This window comes from Gastrolobium bilobum, unplaced genomic scaffold (assembly GCF_033153095.1).
Source record: "Gastrolobium bilobum isolate Gb01-03AN ecotype WA unplaced genomic scaffold, APGP_CSIRO_Gbil_v1 utg897, whole genome shotgun sequence".
Classification (NCBI taxonomy): Eukaryota; Viridiplantae; Streptophyta; class Magnoliopsida; order Fabales; family Fabaceae; genus Gastrolobium; species Gastrolobium bilobum.
In genome coordinates, this window is record NW_026896199.1 from 55855 (window position 1) to 78500 (window position 22646).

Sequence of the window (22646 nt, forward strand, 5' to 3'; positions counted from 1 at the left end):
TTTATTTAAAATTTAAATTAGAAAAAACCACCCACTCTCTCCCCCATGATTTTCATTCCTTGTGTCTATCTCTCTCCTAAAATGACATAACTTATGTCATTTAAAATGACAAACGCTAAACTTTTATTTTTATGTTTTAAAAAAGTTAGTTGTGCGTACATCAACAAAAATATTTTAATTATTTAATATTGGATAATACTTCTCTCATTTAACATAAGAGAAATTTTTTTCCCTACACTAATAAGAAATGTGAAGCCCACAAGTTAAAGGAATTTTTTTTTTGCAGCCACGTTTTTTTATTTCTCTATGATATGAGATAGTTATCTTCTACGGTTGGAGAAAACAATTTGATTTCCCTTTAATATTATATATTACCTTTAGATTATTTTCATATCTTTGCCAATAATTATATTTATTAAACACTCAAACAATATTGTTTTTGTCAAAGTAACTTCACCTCAAATTTATTATTAACCAAAATCAATTTTATAAAATTAAGATAAATATTCACTAAAATACTTATTAAAGTAATATGGACATGCGTGTGTATATATATAACACACATATTTATTTATATCAAAAAAATATTTCCGCATTTACTTTCAAAATGATGTCGTTTGGTGTTGAAATATTAAAAAATTATAATTATAAAGACTTTTATAACCCTAAAAGAAATTAAAATTACAAAAATACCTTGATTTTCGCCTCAAAATAACTTCGTTTTGGGCTCAATGCAGATAACTTATTTGCATTAATTACAGAAAAAACGAACCCAATTTATATTTGAAGCATTGCTGACAACTTGGATTTTACTTAATAGTTTTTGATAAATGTGTTAAAACATAACAGAATATAGTATGTAATATAAAAATTAATATTTTATGTTTAGTAAATTTAAAAAGGAAAAAGAAAAAATATTTGTCATTTTAAATGACATAACTTTGTGTCATATTTTTTAATACAAGAGTAAACATCCTTTTTAGTCCCTATCAATATCTACGAAGTTCTTTTCAGTCCCTGGTAATAAAAAAGGACCAAATTGGTGCCTGAAATTACAAAAAAAGGGCCATGTTAGTCCTTATGTCAACTCCCAAATATGTAGAGTGACCTTTTCTTGTACTTTCAGGGACCAATTTGGTCATTTTTTATTGCCAGGGACTGAAAAAGACTTCGTAGATATTGCCAGGGACTAAAAAGGGTGTTTACTCTTAATACAACTACGTTGTTTATTGCATTTTTTTCATGCACTTTCTTTTTCTTCCTAATTTAAAAAAAATAAAAAATTGTAAAAAATACTAAGAACATACCAAAACGACTTAGTTTTATTATAAATGACATAAAGTTGTAATTTAAGATGATCAATACTTTTTCCTATTAAAGATATGATTTATTTTTTCTGTAGTCAATGATGATATGATATTTATATTGAGCTCAAAATGAAATGAAGTCGTTTTGAGGCAGAAATCAATTTATTTTTATAATTGTAATTTACTTTAAGATTATAATAATTTTTTTATTATAATTTTTTAATTTTTCAACTTAAAATCACGTGAGTTTAGAAATTCACAACAAAAACATTAAAACCTTAAAAATAAAATAAAACCAGAAATGAAATTTAGCAAACGCAAGACAAGACAGACAATAGCGTGTCTCCAAAAATTCAAATCTCAAAACGCTCCCGCGAAAGAGAGAGAGAGAGAGAAAGCACGTTCTTCTCTTCTTTGCTTTCTGATTCTGATTCTGATTCTGGCACTCTTCAATCGAAAAATGTCTGGTCGCCACGAGAAGGAGAAGGGCGTCAACGTTCAGGTTCTCCTTCGTTGCAGGTATTCCTCTATTCAAATACCTAACTATCTATCAATTCCAATTCCGTTCCCTTTTTCGAATTTTTTTTAATTTTTAATTTTAATTATTTTTTCAGGCCCTTTAGTGAAGACGAGTTGCGGAGCAATGCGCCGCAGGTTATCACTTGCAACGAGTACAACAGAGAGGTAGCCGTGTCTCAGAACATCGCCGGCAAGCACATTGACAGAGTTTTCACTTTCGATAAGGCGCTTCTCTCATTTCCTTAATCTCTGCGAATTTTGACATGTGAAGTGCTAGGTTGTACTATGTTTGGTTGTTTCGTACAACGTTGTTGACGTGTGAAGTACTAGGTTGTCGTCCTGGTTCATAGTTATCTGGTGCTAAATCAAAAACCATTTACATGTTTGCTTAGTTAAGAGATGCACCTTGGACACTGATTGGTATTCCTTTAGTGGATATTACCCTTGGTTTCAGATGCTATCTGTAAGAAATGAAATTTTGATATTTTATGAATTTACGGAAAAATTTGAATTACATAAGTGAGACAATAAAATTATTAAATAAATAACAGTTATAATCAAATATAAAATCTTAGATAAAATCTAATTAAATATAAAATCCTAAGTGAATCAAGTTAAATAAAAAACTTTAATATGATAATATTTTCTTCAGAGCATATAACTTTAACTTATTAAAGATAAAACCAACAGAATAGGAGAGATATAAGCATTGCACAATGGTTTACATTTTATGATAAACCAATAGAATAGGAGAAATGTTATAATAACAAGCTGGAGGATTTTTTTTTTTTTTTAAGGATCTGAAATTTATTCATGGTAATATCGTGCAGGTTTTCGGTCCTTCTGCCCAGCAAAAAGATCTTTATGAACAAGCTATCATTCCAATAGTAAATGAAGTTCTAGAGGGCTTTAATTGTACTATATTTGCATATGGTCAAACTGGTACTGGGAAAACATACACAATGGAAGGTGAATCTAAAAGGACAAGGGTACGATTTAGTGTCTATCTATTTGTCATTCATGAAATGACATGACAGTGTAGCATGCAAACTCATCGATCATGCTTAATAAGTTTGTTGGTCTATTCTACAGAGTGGGCACAATGGACAGTTGCCTACAGAAGCAGGAGTCATACCAAGGGCTATTAAGCAGATTTTTGATACTCTTGAGAACCAGAATGCTGAGTATAGTGTGAAAGTCACTTTCTTAGAATTGTATAACGAGGAGATTACTGATTTGCTTGCCCCAGAGGAAATTTCTAAAGTTGCTTTGGAGGAGAAGCAAAAGAAGCAGCTACCTCTTATGGAGGATGGTAAAGGTGGTGTTCTTGTAAGAGGTTTGGAGGAAGAGATTGTGACATGTGCAAGTGAAATTTTTACTCTTCTGGAGAGAGGGTCTTCCAAACGGCGTACTGCAGAAACTTTATTGAACAAGCAATCAAGGTAATTGTTGCTTTCTGTTTCTCTTCTCTCATTTTTTTTTTTTCTTTTGTTCGACAGATTGTCAATTTTTGATCTTTTATTGAAATTATGTTTTCCCCTTTCAGTCGGTCACATTCTTTGTTTTCCATTACAATTCACATCAAGGAAGCAACCCCTGAAGGTGAAGAACTTATAAAATGTGGCAAACTGAATTTAGTGGATCTAGCAGGCTCAGAAAATATTTCTCGGTCTGGTGCTAGAGAGGTAATACACTTTAAGCGTACATTTTATTTGGTATACACTGTTGGAATTGCCTGAAGAATAAAAATTTAAGCTTGTTAGGTTGGATTTTTGTGATACTTTTTAAGGGTCGTGCAAGAGAAGCTGGAGAAATTAACAAAAGTTTGCTTACTTTAGGGCGAGTGATCAGTGCACTTGTGGAGCACCTTGGTCATGTCCCTTACAGGTTTTTCCACCCTCTGTTTAGTGGCCAGATTATGCTTCATTCTCTTTAAGTCTTTGTTTAGGGGGCATACTTGTGTACGTGTTTGTATGCATCATTTTCTTGTTTGCTTACATAAAAATGTTGGAATTTAGGGATAGCAAGTTGACACGTTTACTGCGTGATTCACTTGGCGGAAGAACAAAGACATGCATCATAGCAACCGTTTCTCCTGCTGTTCATTGCTTAGAGGAGACCTTGAGCACATTGGATTATGCACACAGGGCAAAGAACATAAAAAATAAGCCCGAGGTTTGTTACTGTTTCAATGACTTGATAGGTTTTGTTAAACTACGCATCTCTAGAGGTGTTTTCAAAATATTTAATCTAATGTTCATGAAATAGTAATTTTCCAAGAATTGTGTGATTCGTGTATTTTTTTATTACAATTGTTTGGTACATTTATAATGTACAAGTGCATAAAAATATTTTATAAATTTCTTGAACAAAGATACTGACTTGAATTATTTGATTACTCTACTTGATCCATTATTCAGATGAAAACTTATTTATGTTGTTAAAATCTTATGAATATTGGCTCTTTCAATTCAATTTTTTCTAGTGAGTTGTGACATGTGTTGAGTACTTTTACTCAGCTTGTAGGTGATCAATGAAAGCTGTAACAGTATCTTATTCCTTTTGGCGTGAAGCTACCTCCCGGTTATCTGTTGAGGTTTCAAGTTTATTGATAATTTAGGGCTGTTTTTATTGTGTATCCGAACCTATTAAGGTATGGGTATGGGGTAGGACAAAAATTCAAAATCTAGGATATAGGTAGATGAGGATATATCATATAAAAATTAAAGATATAAAAACATAAATAAATAAGTAATTAAATAACAAGATACACACGATTTCCATAGCATTCACTTGAAAGAAAAGGGTATTTGAAATATTATTGAATTGTGTATTTGAAATGATACAAAGAGGTCTCTATTTATAGAGACTAAAAACCCTAATTCTTGACCTAATGGGCTTGGCCCAATACAACAAATACTAATAATAATAAAAGACCTAATATTTACAACACTCCCCCTCAAGCTGAGGAATAGATATTTATCATTCCCAGCTTGCTAGTAAGTTCTTGAAATCTGTCTGAAGGAAGTCCCTTTGTCAATAGATCAGCTAATTGACGCCCAGTGGGAATGTATGAAGTGGTAATCAACCCGCTATCAAGTTTCTCTTTGATGAAATGGCGGTCGACCTCAATATGTTTAGTCCGATCATGTTGAACTGGATTATGAGCTATACAAATAGCAGACTTATTATCACATAGCAGCTTCATAGGTCCCTCACATTTTATTTTGAGATCATCAAGTACAATTTTCAGCCACAATAACTCACAAATGCCTTGAGCCATAGCTCGAAATTCAGTTTCTGCACTTGATCTGGCAACCACATCTTGTTTCTTACTTCTCCATGTCATCAAGTTACCGCAAAGAAACATGCAATAACCAGTGGTAGAACGACGGTCAGTCACGGATCCAGCATAATCAGCATCAGTGTAGACTTCTAAAGAGAGATTACCATCACGTTGGAATAACAATCCTTTACCAGGAGTAACTTTAAGATACTGAAGAATTCTCTCTACTGCCTGCATGTGTTTCTCCTTTGGATCGTGCATAAACTGACTGACAACTCTAACAGCATAAGCTAGGTCTGGCCTAGTATGAGCCAGATATATCAATTTTCCAACTAGCCGTTGATATTGTCCTTTATCAACTGGAGGACTCTCCTCTTCAAAGCCTATCTTGTGATTCTGCTCAATAGGAGTATTAGAGGGTTTACACCCGAGCTTCCCTGCTTCTTTGAGAAGATCCAAAACATATTTCCTCTGACTGATAAAAATTCCTTTGCTTGAATGAGCTACTTCTATCCCTAGGAAATATCTCAGTTTCCCAAGGTCTTTGACTTCGAACTCAGAGGCAAGTCGTGTCTGCAGAATCTGTCTCTCCACAAAATCATCACCTGTGATAATAATATCATCAACATATACAAGGAGCACAGTAAGCTTCCCATTTTGGGAGTGCTTGAAGAAAAGAGTGTGATCTCCTTGACTCTGTCTATATCCTAAGGTCATCATAACCTTAGTAAACCTTCCAAACCAAGCACGAGGTGACTGTTTCAATCCATACAAGGCCTTTTTTAATCAACAAACTTTATTTTCCCCCTTCACAGAATCAAAACCAGGCGGGATTTCCATGTAGACTTCTTCTTCTAACTCACCATTGAGGAAAGCATTTTTCACATCAAATTGATTTATATCCCAATTGTAATGGGCAGCAAGGGACAACAAGATTCTCACTGTATTCATCTTTCCAACTGGAGCAAAGGTTTCTTCATAATCAATGCCATAGGTTTGAATGTAACCTTTGGCGACTAATCGAGCCTTGTATCTCTCAAGAGTGCCATCAGAATTATATTTCAGGGCATAAACCCATCTGCACCCTACTGCTTTCTTTCCGTTGGGTCTATCAATAACCTCCCATGTTTTATTTTTCTCCAACGCATTCATCTCCTCTTGCATGGCTTGAGCCCAATTCCCATCTTTCAAAGCTTCATGTACTGATTTTGGGATTGAAGTAGAATCTAGTGCTGAAACAAAGCTTTTGTGCTGCACAGAAAGATTAGCAGAGGAAACAAAATGGGAGATAGGGTATTGAGTACAAGAGGGACAGGAAGAACAAGTTTTCTTGGAACAAGATCTTTTTCCTTTTCTTAAAGCAATGAGTAAATCATCAGAAGTAGTAGTAATGGGTAAGTCATCAGAAACAGTAGTAATGGGTAAGTCATCAGACGTATTAACATCATGATCAGAAATATGAGATTCAAGACTTACCAGTGGTTCAGATGATTGAGGTTGCTGTTGAGGCAATGTGGGCTGTTTCCTTCTTTGATATACCAATTCAGGTGTTACAATCTTCCGTATCTCTGGTGTACTTGATGTATCAGTCATAGGAGGATCAGTCACAGGAGGATCAAACATAGACACATTAGGAACAGGAACAAGAGGAAGAGACACTGACACTGGTGAAGGAGTAGACACTGAAGATTCAAAGAAGGAAGGTGATGAGTCTTTTGGTGAATTATTCTCCCCCTGAAGATGAGGACCTTGGAAAAAGGACTCAGATTCCTGAAATGTAACATCCATAGAAACAAAAAATTTCCGACTTCCAGGGTGATAGCACTTGTAGCCCTTCTTATCAGGAGCATATCCAAGGAAGACACATTTAAGAGCTCTAGGATCCAACTTACTGCGATGCTGTTTATGAATATGAACAAAGACAACACACCCAAACACTCGAGGAGGAAGACTTTGCAAAGTTGGAACAGAAGGAAAAAAGAAGTCATGGAGTGAATAGGACTTGCATGATCGAGAACCCGAGTGGGTAGACGATTGATCAAGAATGCTGCAGTAAGAATGGCATCTCCCCAATAGCATTTGGGTACATGTGTTTGAAACAGTAAGGCACGAGCAACTTCAAGAAGGTGACGTTTTTTCCTTTCTGCAACCCCATTTTGTTGAGGGGTGTCTACACAAGTAAGTTCATGAATCATACCTTGATTTTGTATAAATTGGGAAAAAGAGTGATTGACATATTCAGTACCATTATCTGTCCTTAGTCTTTTGATTTTTTTACAAAATTGAGTCTCAATCATTTTATAAAATTGAAAGAACAGTTGTGGTACCTCAGACTTTTCACGCATTAAGTAAACCCAAGTTACACGAGTGCAATCATCAATAAAAGAAACAAACCATTTATTTCCAAAAGAATGAGGGACCTTAGAAGGACCCCAAACATCAGAATGAATAAGATCAAAAGGTTCAACACTCTTAGTAATACTAGAAGGAAAAGACACACGATGATGCTTAGCAAATTCACAAACATCATGATGAAAAGACTCAACAGACTTAGACAAAAACAATGACGGAAATAAAGATTTGAGTAAACTAAATGGAGGATGACCCAAACGCTTATGATGCAGCCAAATTAAAGAATCAGCAGTTGATTGACCATGAGACATGAAGGTGTGATCTGTTACTTTATTTGCGGGAGATTGTGACACCAGATAGTACAGCCCACCTTGCTCTTTAGCACTACCAATCGTCTTCCCCGTGGCGAGATCCTGAAAAACACAATGGGTAGGGAAGAAGGTTACAGTACAATTCAAATCTTTTGTAATTTTGTGAATAGAAAGAAGATTCGTGGAAAGTTTAGGAACATGAAGAATATCCTTAAGATGTAAGGACTGCTGTAAGTTTATGTCACCAGAACCCGCAACTGATGTATGTGAGCCATCAGCTATGGATATTGTATGAGTTCCAATGGTAGGATGATAAGAAATAAAGGAGTCAGCACAACAAGCCATATGATCAGTAGCACCAGAATCAACAACCCAAGAATGTTTAAAATCATTACATGAAGAAATGAAAGAATGAGTTTTGGAGCTCATACCAGTCATAGCCAAAGCACTAGTATCAGATGGCTTACTCAGATAATCAAGAATGGTTCGGAGTCGTTCCAACTCATCTGGACGAAATGCAGATTGGGTCTCATTAGGTGCAGGGGTTATTTCAGGAGAAGTAAAATGCGCTTGACCACGCATCCTTGCCATCTTTTCTAAGACAGTTTGCTTTCCATAAAGGCGAAAGCATAAATCCTTGATATGACCTGTTCTTTTACAATAAGAACACCATCGATCATCTCTCTTAGGTCTAGAAGAGGTACCATCATAAAATTTTGAAAAAGAACTCCTTTGAGAAGAGGCCATACTGCACAGAAAATGGTCAAAGAAAAGCTCCAAGAAGCCAAAAAATCACAAATAAATACCAAACGATGTCCGATCAAAGAGATGAGCACAGATCCAGAACGAGCTCGGAGAGTCAATCAAGACTGCACCGGTCCGCAGCCAATAACCACCGTCACGCGCTGTCACGCGCCGGTGAAGCTGGCGGCGCGTGGGATTCACGCACAGGGAAAGGAGCGGCGCGTGGAGGCGCGTCTGACGTCCGGTCGGGCTGGGCTTTTCAGGCGAAGGGTGTCCAAGGGTTGCGAACCTATCTGGGGCTGATCGGAGTTGAACGGCCGCCAGAAAGAAGGTCAATCGCGATGAACAGTGTTCTTTGTTTTTGAAAAATGGGTTCTGTTTGAAGATGAACGATGAACGCGTTCTTTTTGGTGTCTTGCTACTGAGTAAGATGAGAAAAAAAAGAGAAACAATGATCTCTTGGTCCAAGAGGTCCCCGGAAAATTTTTCCGGTGGCGGCTGATGGCAGCGAGAGATGGGAAAAGAAGGTTTCGTAGGCGCGGAAGCAGAGCCCTCAAGATCGAGAGCTCTGATACCAACTTGAAAGAAAAGGGTATTTGAAATATTATTGAATTGTGTATTTGAAATGATACAAAGAGGTCTCTATTTATAGAGACTAAAAACCCTAATTCTTGACCTAATGGGCTTGGCCCAATACAACAAATACTAATAATAATAAAAGACCTAATATTTACAACACATTCTAACTCTAAATTTTCAACAAATCTTCATGAAATACATCATACAAGTAAAACCAAATGTGTAAACACGACAGGTAATTTGGACGGGTGAAGTTGTAGCAGTTAGTAGCAAGTTAAATAAATTAGAAGCGAAACTTAACTTTTTGTGTGGGCTAGCTTGTGCTTGTGTAATACTGGCTCATTTGTGATGCTAAGCTAATCATAGATGTACTTAATCGAAAATTTGAAAAGAAAAGGGCAATGTACCTGGTACATATCAATGTATACCAAACACATCTGTGCTCACAAATCAGCCGAGGATAAGATGTTCTAGATATGTTGACATTTTTCCTTTTTATTAATTAGAACATATGTTGTCTCATTTTATTTTGATCTGATTCATTATTGTGCCTCAAGCATTTATTTCTTCTCATATTTGTTTCCTGATTTCCTAGGTTAACCAAAAAATGATGAAATCAACACTTATCAAGGATCTTTATGGTGAAATTGAACGCCTTAAGGGAGGTTAGTTGCTTTGTTTATCTTGTAGTTACTGAAGTAAGAATTATTTGGGTCTTTAGCTTTCTTGTACTCTTTGAGATGCATGGGTTTCTGAGGTTGATTAATTTTGTGATTATGATAAGAGGTTTACGCTGCACGAGAGAAAAATGGCATCTATATACCAAAGGACAGATACATTCAGGAGGAGAATGAAAAGAAGGTTGTTTTTTTTTCCTATCTTTGATTTTTATTTCCTTTCTGGTTGCAACACGATTATTCAACATGTTCATCAGGAACAGTACTTCTGCCATAACTTCCAGCCGCTGAGAAAATATTTCTTTGTTCCTAAGATGTTTATTTTCGTTGTTCTTGTTAATTTGTTGGTATACTTAGGTTTTGTGTTTTTAGATTTCCATGTCCTGTTTCATAAAATCATACTTCTAGCATGCCTTTGAGCCCTTCTATTGATGCATGCTTTTCTTCTGATCAGGCCATGGCAGATCAGATTGAGCTGATGGAGATTGCACTAGAAACTCATCATAAGGTTTCTTTTCTTGACGGCTATTATATTTAGAAGATATTTTTCCCTGGCCATTGTCCCTGATAAGCTTAACTAGAGTCTTGTTTTGTATGTTTCAACCAGCAACTTGAGGATTTGCAAAGTAAATACACTGACCAAGTTCGGCAGTGCTCAGATTTAAGCGCAAAACTCGATGCCACTGAGGTGAGTTATATGAGCATTTGTTCTTTTAGTTGCAAAGTTCTGTATGCACATTTATAAAACTGAAGTAAAAACATGACACAGCAAAACTTGAACGAGACCAGTAAATTGCTTTTCAACACAGAAGAAGAATTAAAGAAATGTCGGTATACCTTGAAAGAGAAAGATTTTATCATTTCTGAGCAGAGAAAAGCAGGTATGTATGATTGTATGTTTTTATCATCATTTCTTTTTGTTGCTTTGTTAACATAATGTTAATTATGTACAATAGAAAATGATCTGACTCATCAAGCATGCATTTTACGTGCTGATTTGGAGAAAGCTCTTCAGGATAATGCTTCATTGTTTTCGAAAATTGGTAAGGGATCTTATTTTTTCCACTGGTTTGATTGTGCTCTATTTCAACTTTTTAATTTTTTTATTTTTATCTAGAATGATCATAGAGGTTCGGATTCATTCCATATCATGAATCAATTGTCCCAAATTGTGGAGCACACGAATGAATGGTTTTATATTTTTATAACATGTCCAACAACTTATTAATGTGTCTGTTATTATATTTTATAGGTAGAGAAGATAAATTGAACTCAGACAACAGAGCTGTGGTGAATAATTTTCAAATGGAGCTCGCCCAGCAAGTTGGTTCTCTTTGTAACACGGTGGCAACTTCATTGTCTCAACAGAACGAACACCTTGAATGCGTGGAGAATCTCTGCCATTCATTTTTGGGCATTCATGATAAGGTGTGTAAAATAAATCTCTATTGCCACTGTTGCTCTTGTTGTTCACATCCTTTCTTAGTTCTGATAAGATGGTATTAGAGCCCTCAGTGACCTTAATGTCACGAGTTCGATTATCACCACCTCCTACTTGAAATTAAATAAGCACAAAGTAAAACCAAAAAAATTGGGCCTGTGCAATGTTCACGCTTCAAGCCTAAAGAGCTCTTGCGTGAGGGAATGTGTTAGAGAATAATATAAATCATTAAAAAAAAAGCCTTCATCTATTACCTTAAAGTTTTGGGATGAAGTGGTTCTTTACAGTTCAACTAAATTTGTTGATTCCTTTTGGTATTGATCTTTGTTTTCTGTTTAGAGTCACTTTTGGTTCACGGTTTTGCATATTTTTTCCCTTAAATTACTCATTCATCTTTTTGTTGCCTGTAGGCAGTTGTTGATTTGAAAAGCAAAGTTACAGCTCTGAGGGCTTTGTACATATCTCATATTGAGGCAGTGCAAAATGTTGTGCGTTTGCATAAGGCGGGCTCTGATGCTACCTTTGAGGAAATATCGTCTCTTATATCCTACAATGGTCACTCAGTTGAAGAAGTATGCTGCAGATGTTCAAATTACTTATGTTTATTTGACTTATATTTTGTTAACGTATTTTTCATATTTGCTCTACACTAAAAGAAATTTACTTTTTTCCTGGTGAATCAGTTTCTTGCATCTGAGGCCACCGAAGCAGGTTCAGTATTTGATGATCTTCAGAGTTCTCTTTCAACTCAGCAGGCTGAATTAGCACTTTTTGCAAGGGAACTACGCCATGTATGTGCTTCTAATTTTCCTTCTGCCTATCTCTAATTTTTAGCCATTCAGTCACGAATATGGTTTTTCTCTTACTGTTATGCTTATTTTCCTACACTTTTTTTACTTTTAATATTATTTCATTTATCATTTTATTGTTTATCTACTAATTGTTTTGGTCTGTGTCTTGTAAAAAGAGATTTAATGTCAGTGCTGAACAACTGAAGGATATATCGGAGTACACTCATGAATTCGTGGAAAAACTTTTGGAAGAAGAAAAAAGGCTTGAAAACTTTGCATCAGAGGCTGATGAAATACAAACTAAGAGCATCAGAGAGTTTAAAAAAGCTTATGAGGTGACAACATGTATTACTAATTTCTTTATTTTTAAAATATTGTTTATGGTTGTTGATGCTTATTAGCAAAGCTCATTCCGTGCAGGAGCAGTCAAGATCTGATACAGAGAAACTTATTGCTGATATGACTAGTTTAGTATCAAATCACATTCGTCGTCAAATGGATCTGGTCTGTCTAGAGTGTTTCTTTTGATAGTTTTTTCTTTTCTTTTTTTCCCCTCTGGGGTATGGTTGTTGACAGGGTAATGCATGTGTTTCTGCCCATCAGTTAATACTGAAAATGATTCGGTGGTTGAACTTGTAGGTAGATGCAAAGCTTGTTGATCTTAGAGAAAATGGCCTTGCCAGTAAGTTGTTTTTGGATGGACATGTGTCATCAGTGGGAGATATTGTGAGTCAAGCAAAAGGGAAATGGCAGGCCTTTTGCATGCTTGCAGAAAAAGAAGCCGGAGATACTGCTGATTTTTCTGCTGCAAAACATTGTCAGATGGAGGTACTCCTGCAGCAAAGGTGAATGTTATTTCTTTTAGATTTCTTGATCAAGGTCCTGTTACTTTTATTCTAACTTAATCTTATAATCCTTCTCTTTAGTTTCAATACCGCCGAATCAGCTATCAAACACACGAAGAGGACACACGAGGCTGTAAATGAGATTGGGGCCAAACATATTTCTGCAGCAGTTTCACTTATCAGGTGTGTGATGAATTGATTCAAATAACTGTCTCTGCTGCTCATGTTTACTGGAAATGAGATTAGATAGGGATGAGACTTGAGTGGATTTATTTTACTGAAAATCCATTCAATTATTTTACATTATGCTTAATTGGTTTTGGTTTTGGCCAAGGCTGTGCTTTTCTTATTCATGGCAGTATTCTGTTTTCTTAACCATTAATCATCTCATTGATAGGTTTAATTTGATATTAATTACTTTTGTACAGGAATGCTTCTGATAGCAATGTGCAACACGACATCGAAATCAATTCTGCTCGGGTTGCAGCAGAGGAAGATGCGGCAAAGAACAGCGAGGATGTCCTTCATCAGCTTAATGGTGAGTCATTTGAGTATGTTCAAGATCTTGGTCCTTTGGTTTAACAATATTGCTGTCATGATTTTGATCTTTGTTACTTCAAAGTCTCTCGTATTATGTGATTCAATATGCATGTAAAAACCTTCTTAGCTTAAAAGAGAGTTTTACAATTATCTAGTGACATTTTATGGTTCTTTTTTTATGGATTTTATGGATTTTTTTTCTATGTTGCATTTACGTGGTCCTTTTCTTGTGATATCTTTTGCAGACATGTCTGAGCAGGAGCGAGAATCCATATCTGGCGTGTTGAATGTTGTCAAAACTCATGCAAATACACTTGAAACTTTCAGAGAGTATCATTCTGGCCAAGCTACTTCCATCGAAGAAAAAGCACGTGAAATTTTTCAGCAACAGTATAGGGTAGGTTGACTCTACTCTCTTTTTATGTTCAGAAGATAAATCTTGCATATTATTATTAAACGGGCCATGTTGAATTGATGAAATGTCTGTGGCTTGTTTCTTATGTCTTGCAGGACTATGAACCAAGTGGGACAACCCCAATAAGATGTGAGCCAGATGTTCCAAGTAAAGGGACAATAGAGTCTCTTAAATCCTTGCCAATGGAAACCCTTCTTGGGGAATTCCGGGAGAACAATTCATTTGAATCTTTTGATATAAAGGAGTTGAAACCATCACTGATACCTCGTTCTCCCTTCAGCCAAGTAAATTAAGGATGGTGATGGTGACTTAGCATGCTCACTTTGTCCTTTACGGTATCAAAATTTGTATTTTGTAACATTGTTTTTATTACAATTGTACCATTCATTATTGGTTATAAGCAGGCATCGTCGAGTGGTATAATTTAAATGCCAAAATCATGTTAGTATTCCTGTAAATCCAATCATGTGATCTTGTTATATTTTAAGTAATTTGTATATTTTTGCAACACGCATGTAATGATATGAATATTCGCTTATCTAGCAAAGGAGACTGTTTCGGAATCATCTCAACGAAAAAAGAAAAAAAATTCAGTTTTAAGTTTTAACTTGCAATAATATAATATTACACGATCATTTAATGATTTGACTTTCAAGAATAGCTTAGTAGGAAGAGGATTGAGATGCAATAGGTTTATATTTGGCAATAGGTTTCTTCTCCTTGAAGGTTTGTCATCGAGACAAAATTGAATTAGACGTGATATAGGCCTGAATTAATTCGTTTAGCAGAAAAAGTCCGAAGTAAAAATACAACTAAATTTTTTAATTGAGTTTAGTTTTGATGTAGGAAAAAAATTAAATTATATAATAATAATGGGAAGAGTTTGTTATTTTAAACTACATAATTTTGTATGATTTTAAGTGAAATTATTTTATTTTGATGGTTTTTTTACTTTTTCTCTTCTTTACAAAATCAGGAGGAGAGAAAAGAAAGTATTATGAAGAAGATAGAAGATAAAAAACTATCAAAACAAAATAATTTCATTTAGAATGACAAATTGGCTTTAACAAGCAACAATTTTGCCACCTAATCATTTTCTCAAGCAACAATTTTAAATTAATGGCCTTCAAGTTGCCCGGGAGCAGGGATATCGCAAGGTGTGGATTGATGGGATTCTCAAGTGGCTCTCAATCCCGTGAAAGGTAACTGTGAGATCCACCAGCCCCTGTCGACTTTCATCAGTAAGATCCATTCTTTGTTGGATAGATAATGAGATATCAAATTGACTCATTCCTTCTAGAGAGGGGAATAATGTGGCTGACGTTTTAGCCTGTCAAGAGAGTTACTTAGGCAACAGGGAGATGATTATTCTTCAGGAGCCTCCTGATGAGTGTAGAGATCTCCTTAATAGAGACATGATGGGAATTACTAACCCAAGATTGTGTAATTTTTTTAATGTTTTCCCTTATTTAAAAAAGAAAAAAGAATGATAAAAAATTATATCCTTTAAAATGATAAATGCTTTTTTAATAATATATCATTGAATGATAATAATATGAGTTCGTTTTTTCTACCGTCAATATAGATAACTTATCTACAGTAAGTCCAAAACGACGTCGTTTTGAGACGGAGATTAAGGTATTTTTGTAATTATAATTTATTTTAGGGTTATAATAGTCTTTTTCATTATAATTTTTTAATTTTTTAACCCAAAATAACGTCGTTTTGGGAGCAAATGTAGATTACTTATCTACATTCACTTTAGAAATATTAAAGCCTAATAATATAGGAAAAAATGTTTTATATGGACACTATATTTAAATTAATTTTTTTTGGAGAAATTAAATTTCAAACAACAATATTTTGGAATTTGAGAAAAAATACAGGGTATTTAGATTCATTATAGGAGAGAAAAGTAAAATTTTTAAAATGTCTTATTTTATTTTTCTAAAACCCAAAACTACCCGATTTTGAAATTGCTGAGATACAATTTCCCATTATAAATTTGTTCTTTGTTTTAATATGTTAACATTTATTTTAGGTTTAATTTTTGGAATTTCATGTGCAGGTTCAAGGATCAGTCACTCATGTGCAAGCCAAATCTTAGCAACAATTCTGCAGTTAATAAATGATTAAACCACTAATTAATAAATGTTCAATGTAGTGCACCTGAGAATAAATAACTTAACCTGATGCCTCTTGTTACAAAACAACCATTTCAAAGTATAAACAAAATCAAATTGTGAGACTCAACCTCTTTGAAACATTTATCATCTTTTTATAAACATGCTAAGGTGATATTACAATTTAATTTGTTTTATATAATCATGTCATAATTTACCTTCAATGAACATATAAGGTATATGAATTTTGTAAAGAACCAATTCAACTCAAAAGGCTTAAGTTGTTAGGTGAGGTTACATTAATGATTTTATATATCTTAAGACGCTCCTCACACGAGAGTCCATTGGGCTTGAAAGATGAACAATGCAACCAATTCAACTCAAAAACTTAAGCTGTTAGATGATATTACATTAATGATTTTATATATTTGTCTATTATTATGCATCTCTTGAAATTTTTTGGACAAGTTTTTATGTTTTATTATTTTTTACAATTTTTTCCATAATTGAATTGATTTGCTATTGCAGTGGCTGGTCCAAAAGGTGGAGGGTACCGGGACATTTTTATTGATGGATTTGTTCCCCCTTCAACAAATGTTACCCTATTATGAAAATACATCAGAGTGGGATGATTTTGGTGAAGTTATAAAGGCAAGAGACTCAATGCAGCGACTTACTATCAACAAATCTTCAGTCCAAGGAAGCAGCATCTGACACCTTTGAAGTGCAATAAAGGTGTCATCCCAACTTTGCAAGACTACTTGATTCAGATAAAGATCAAACCGTTCACAAAGGTTTCCTGAACAGTAATCTTCAGTCATTTCAAGAAATTCTGCTGCACACCTAAGGGCTGCAACATTAAAAGGGTCAATCAATGTGGAGGATCCATAAATGAACAAGGAAATCATCTCAAAGGTTTCTAGTCCTCCAGAGAAATGTTTAGGCAGATAGTACTCAACTATGGCCCTATTGGTCATGCAAGACTCATTCACCAAATCTTGACCATTGTGTATTTTTTATGTGCATATGTGATGGGAATTGGAAAAAGTGGAAACCCGTTTCTGTTGGGCAAGCTTCTATTTTGTTGGACTGTTTGAAAAGTAGCTACATCAATGTAAGCTGTGATGAAAACTAATTGCAATATTATGTTTCAGTTCATAGGTTATGTCCCTTGATTAGTTTGAATTGGATGACAAGAAGAATTCCAGAGTTTTAATTTAAATTGAATTGCATTGGGTTTATTATATTTACCCTTTTTTTTCCGTTGATATTTTATGAGAAAATGTCAGTTGGAATAGAAAATTTCATTTTATGTTTAGAAAACTTAAATATTGTCTTTCATATGATGGGTCTAGTTTCTACTAAAATTATCAATAATGTAGTTGTATCTTGTATGTTTCTGCTGATTGTGAGCATGTTTATGGTAAAAACAAAGAATTTCGATGATTGCGAGCATCATTGCCATATGGATGAATCCATGATTGATGGCATTAATAGTGGGCCTTTTCATGTTTAATCAAAATAGCCTAGATATTTTTGACAAAAAATAAATAGATAAATAATAAAGGTTTTTTTTTATTTTATTTTAAAAAAATAACACAACTCATCAAAAATCGATTTTGAAGTTGTTGTAAAATCGATTTTGAACTTGATAATCGGTTTATGGTTCAAAACTGGTTTTGATTTAAAATCAGTTTTGATTTAAAATCAGTTTTGATTGATTTTGAACCATAAACCGATTTTGGAACCGGTTTGTATAAATAAAAATCAATTTTTTTTTTTTAAAAAAATCGGTTTGGATTGAAAATCAAACCATTTAAAACCAATTCAGTTCGATTTTAGTCAAAACCAGTTATGAACTGCTCCATGCACACCCCTTTGTGGATGACTACGATGCACCGACACTTCAAAAAACTTAACTGTCTTGCCCGACACTCCAACACGCATTGCAAAGACTCAAAAAAAGATTTAAAAGTTGCGTTGCATTGCATTTTTAGTTCCAAATATTAGATTCGTCAGATTACGATTACCATTTTATTGAGTATAATAAAAATTGTTTATGATATCTTATGTTTCTTTGCAAGAATTCGTTGTAGTATAGTGGTAAGTATTCTCGCCTGACACGCGAGTGACCCGGATTTGATCCCCGGCAACGATGCCATTGTGTTGGGTAGTAAAATCCGAAGATTATGATCGTTCTCTAGGAACAGTGTTTTAGTTTTTTTTTAATTTTTATTCTTATTTTTTGAACTGTAAGGGTGTGCATGACAATCATTCTATTCTGTGGCACTATTTATGAAAAGAAACAATTCTTTTCTATTTCTGTGTCTTGGAAAAGTTTCTGAGAAAAAATATGTGTTTGATAACATAATCTATTTTTATTCCGAGAATGTGAATTGTGTTTGATAACACAACAAATAATATAATAAAAAATAAGTCCTGTTAAACATAAAAAATTTGAATCATCACTTTTCTTTCTATATGGTGGCGGCGGCGACGGCATGGTGGTAATGGTGGCGATGGTGATGGCATAATGGTGGAGGTACTGTCAGTAGTGCCTGTGACAATGGTGGTGATGGTGGCGGAGGTGGTAGTGGTGGCGATGGTGGTAGTGGTGGCGATGGTGGTGATGGCGGCATGGTGATGGTGGTGGTTGTGGTGGCGATGGTGGTGGAGTGGTAGCGGCAGTGGCTGCGATGATGGTTGTGATGGTTGGTGGCGGTGGCGTAGTGGTGGTGGTAGTGGTGACGATGGTGGTGGAGTGGTGGCAGTGGTTGGTGGCGGCGGCGGCAGCGGTGGCATCGTGGTAGTGGTGGTGACGATGGCACTGATTGTACGACGACGACAGTGACGATGGTGGCGGTGGTTGTGTCAGGATGATAGTGGTGGCGGTGATGATGGTAGAGGTGGAGAGTAATTGAGCGAGACAAGTGTTTCTCATTTTGTCCCCGGAGGAACAAAAAAGCAAAAAAAGTTTGATTCCTTTTTTGTTCCCCAACACAAAAATTAAACTGGTTCATCCCGGGAATAAAAAAATATACCGATTTACCAAACGAGTTTTTTGTTCTCGGGAACAAAAATTAAAAAAAAAATGATTCCGGGGAGATTGTCATGTACTCTCTAAGTGACCAATCTTTTAAACTGAGAACTAAATGAATCATAGTTTTTATCAGATTTGTATTAAACAAAAATAACTAAAATATTTATTCAACTAAAAACAACAATTATAAAATTCTGGAATTCTTGAATCATGGATTTTCCCAAAGTAATTTGCATCCCTGCGTTTTACCACTGTTATGACACTTTAATATCAGAATTTGACTTACTATTGGCTATTTTAGCTGGGACTTCCTAGTTACATATATGTTCTTCAAAAGGATCCTTTCCCAAGGTCTTTTGAATCTTCAAGAATTATTTCAAAAACCTCCTTGGGTTATCCCTAACCTCAAGAGTTTAATTAGCAAAAGAAAATAACCTGATTTTCCAATCACAATTGTGCTAAAAATATTCTAAGATCCATTCCCATGGTTTTCTTGAAATTAAAATTGAAAAATTGCTAATCAAACGAGACTAAAGAAAAGAGCACAATGTTCAACAAAATAAGGTAATCATTCAATCATCTTAAATCCTAGAAAAAGAATTTAAAAACTCATATTAACAAATGGAAATTGCAAAATCTGAACTAAAAGCAACATGCAGTACCAAATATCCAGTAAAGAGAACTCAAAGTAAAAAATTACAGACCATTAGTTGAGCAAACAAAATTCCTAAACTATAGCTAGGAAATGGTAGAGAAATCAGCTTGCATGAAGATCTTTGCTTTCTCCCTTGAAGATGTTTGTCAATGCTCTTCAATGTCAAGAACTTGGAGAGAAATCACACAATTTTACAAAATCTCAATCTGGTCTCTCTTTTTTACAACCCACAAAATAACTAATAACTAAAAAAAATCCAAAAGTTAGTAGCCGTCCATCTTTTTGTTCATCCAATGGTCCAAATTTGTCCCTTTCTTTTACTAATTTGGTCACATGCTTCTTTTTAACATCTGCAAGCATTGAGTAATGAAATTTATAAGTAAAATTACATTGACTTCATTTCATTTACCTATTTTCAAATTGGGCCATATTGTTTTTCTTTTTGGCCCAAATACCTATATATCATGTTTCATTTAGCCCAAATAAATAAGAATCTAAACTATTAAAATATACATGATTCAAAGCTAACAATGGGTATTATTAAATATTAAATATAATATTCACTGTATAAATTAAAAATATTATTTAATATCAAAATATATCTTAATTTGTTAAAATTTAATATTTTTAAAATTAACATATTAGTCAGAGTGTTGTGTCGTGTATCGGCAAAAAAATTAATTTAATGCTTTTAATTAAATAATTACGCATTTATTACAGTTTTAAAAATAATTACGGATCTACTGCATAATGTGACGCCCCATTGGGGCGTCTCACCCTAATGGGTGACGTCCAAAAAGGGCGTCACATTGTGCACCCTATATATTCCCCTTCCACTCTTACAAACTCTTCACACCTCTTCTCTCATCTTATATCTCTTCTCTACCAAAATTCCTAACATCATACATACATAATCCTTCATCTTTAATTTAGTATTTGAATATTATTTCTTATTCTATTTAAGAATGAGTTCAAATCCTAATTCTGTTCGTGTTGTGTTATATTACAATGGAAGGAAGGTAGAAGGTCGACGAGGTGTCATGTTTGAAGGTGAAAAAAGGCCGACACGTATCCAACGCAACGCAACCATTGGCGAACTGCATCAGAGAATTCGACAGAAGTTAAGTCTTCAAGACAACCAATGTATCACTCAGATCACGACAAGGTTATGGCAATGTGATAAATACATTAGTTTGCAAGTGGTTGACGATGAAGACGTTGAGATGACAATGGAAGAATTTTTCAACCAGTCAAGGACAGATTTTCTGGAGTTGTATGTCGACATCGCCACAGCGGAGAATGTTCCATTACCAGTGATGTCAGTTGATTTAAATTCTCCCCGTCTTCCATCAACGTTTGCACCTCATGCGTCTCCAGTTGGTAACTTTTCTGGGGGAGATGAAAAAGATCCAACTTGGGAAATGCACGACGAAGACGACGACGATGATGAAAACATCGCAATGGAAGAACGTCTTCTGGCGGAGGATGCTAGTGCTTCAGATGGAGATAAAGGTGGTGAGATGGGTGCGTCTCAAATCCTAGTCTACCATGAACCATTGTGTCATGTGGAATGTATGTGTCTCTGGTCTCCACCTCGAGACCAGAACACTAATTAATGGGGCATCGATCTGAAATAAATTATACAATTATCACGTGTTAACGAATGGTATTGAATAATTACATAAATACAATACGTCGTAAATTGCATACCTGGATATGTCGCACCCGGGCAACATGGATAAATCCAGCCTGTGTGAGGTAGTCTGTGACCACCTTTGGAATAGCCCAGGTAGGTGGCCCCGCTGTGGTTTCCCACGCCTGGTCTTCAGTCTCCTCACATGCTCCGTATTCCATACTCGTTGTGAAATATGGGCACGCTGCGTCCTCTTATGAAGGACGTCCCATCTGTAAGGCCCAGGTATGATGTAAATGCTAGGATCAGTAGGCTCTGCATCCGATGCAAAACCCGAAGATGATGATGAATCAGCCATGACCCTAAACTCACCATAATATAAAACAACAATGAAATTAATCACATGTAACAACGCATTTTATGTACTAATTAATTAAGAAATGCCCTAATTTATTATCAACAAAATTAAGCATAAACCCTACGTTTTTACTAGAATCGACATTAATGAAATATTATTAATACGTAGTATAGTAATTTATTTGTAATTAAATTATAATAAAACATCGGATACAAATTAAATCATACTGACATAATACTTAACCCTAAGTCACTAATAACTTAATAAATATATATTAATCATCACACCTAACTGACTACAAAATTATCAATACACTCTCGCATTAATAACATCATACAAAATTTACGAAGTCATTATCACTATTTTCTAAATCACTATCACAAAATAACATCATAAATATGTATTAATAATCATAACTACGTAACAAAAAAATTACTATATCATTACAACATTCATAGCATGGTACAAAATTTCTAAGTTACTATCCTAATGTTCTAAGTCTCTAATATACGATAAATCCTAACATGTTCGCAAGGTAGCACTGTAATTTAAACGTATACATAGCAGGTATTACGAACTTACCTAAGTTGGCAGAGCTTCGCTACGAAAATCTTCGCGTTCGGTCCGGAGCACAAACCGTGGTTAGAGAGAGGTGAAATAGTGAGAAGTGAAATGGTAAAAAAAAGATATATACAGAGCACACACGAGACGCCCCTTTTGGGCGTCTTCTCTTAGGGTTAGACGCCTCAATGGGGCGTCACATGTGACGTTCAAAAAGGGTGTCACATTATGCAATAAATATGTAATTATTCTCAAAACTGTAATAAATACGTAAATATTTAATTAAAAAGCATTATTTAAATTTTTTTGCCGTGTATCGTATCCACTCAGGTTACATTTTTGTGTTTGGACATTTCGTCACTAGTTAACAAATTACGAAGTTCCGTTGACACTGTCACTTCCAATCGTTGTAGTTAGTGATGTTTTTGTTTACTTAGGAAAAAACCTTAAAACTAACATCATCTACTGA

General features: G+C 34.8%; 1 protein-coding gene across 1 annotated transcript; it reads left to right on the forward strand.

Annotated features, from left to right (window-relative positions):
- Window positions 1–1767: 1767 nt before the first annotated feature.
- On the forward strand, window positions 1768–14234 carry LOC133298204 (kinesin-like protein KIN-5C). Its single transcript, XM_061497459.1, has 23 exons — window positions 1768–1826; window positions 1922–2051; window positions 2657–2815; window positions 2919–3268; window positions 3373–3511; window positions 3616–3713; window positions 3845–4001; window positions 9694–9763; window positions 9883–9959; window positions 10230–10283; window positions 10383–10463; window positions 10545–10656; window positions 10732–10818; window positions 11028–11203; window positions 11627–11788; window positions 11900–12007; window positions 12184–12342; window positions 12428–12511; window positions 12647–12852; window positions 12934–13035; window positions 13281–13390; window positions 13638–13789; window positions 13903–14234. Exons 1-23 carry the CDS (start codon window positions 1768–1770, stop codon window positions 14098–14100), a joined length of 3030 nt encoding a protein of 1009 aa, XP_061353443.1. The 3' UTR covers window positions 14101–14234.
- Window positions 14235–22646: the final 8412 nt, after the last annotated feature.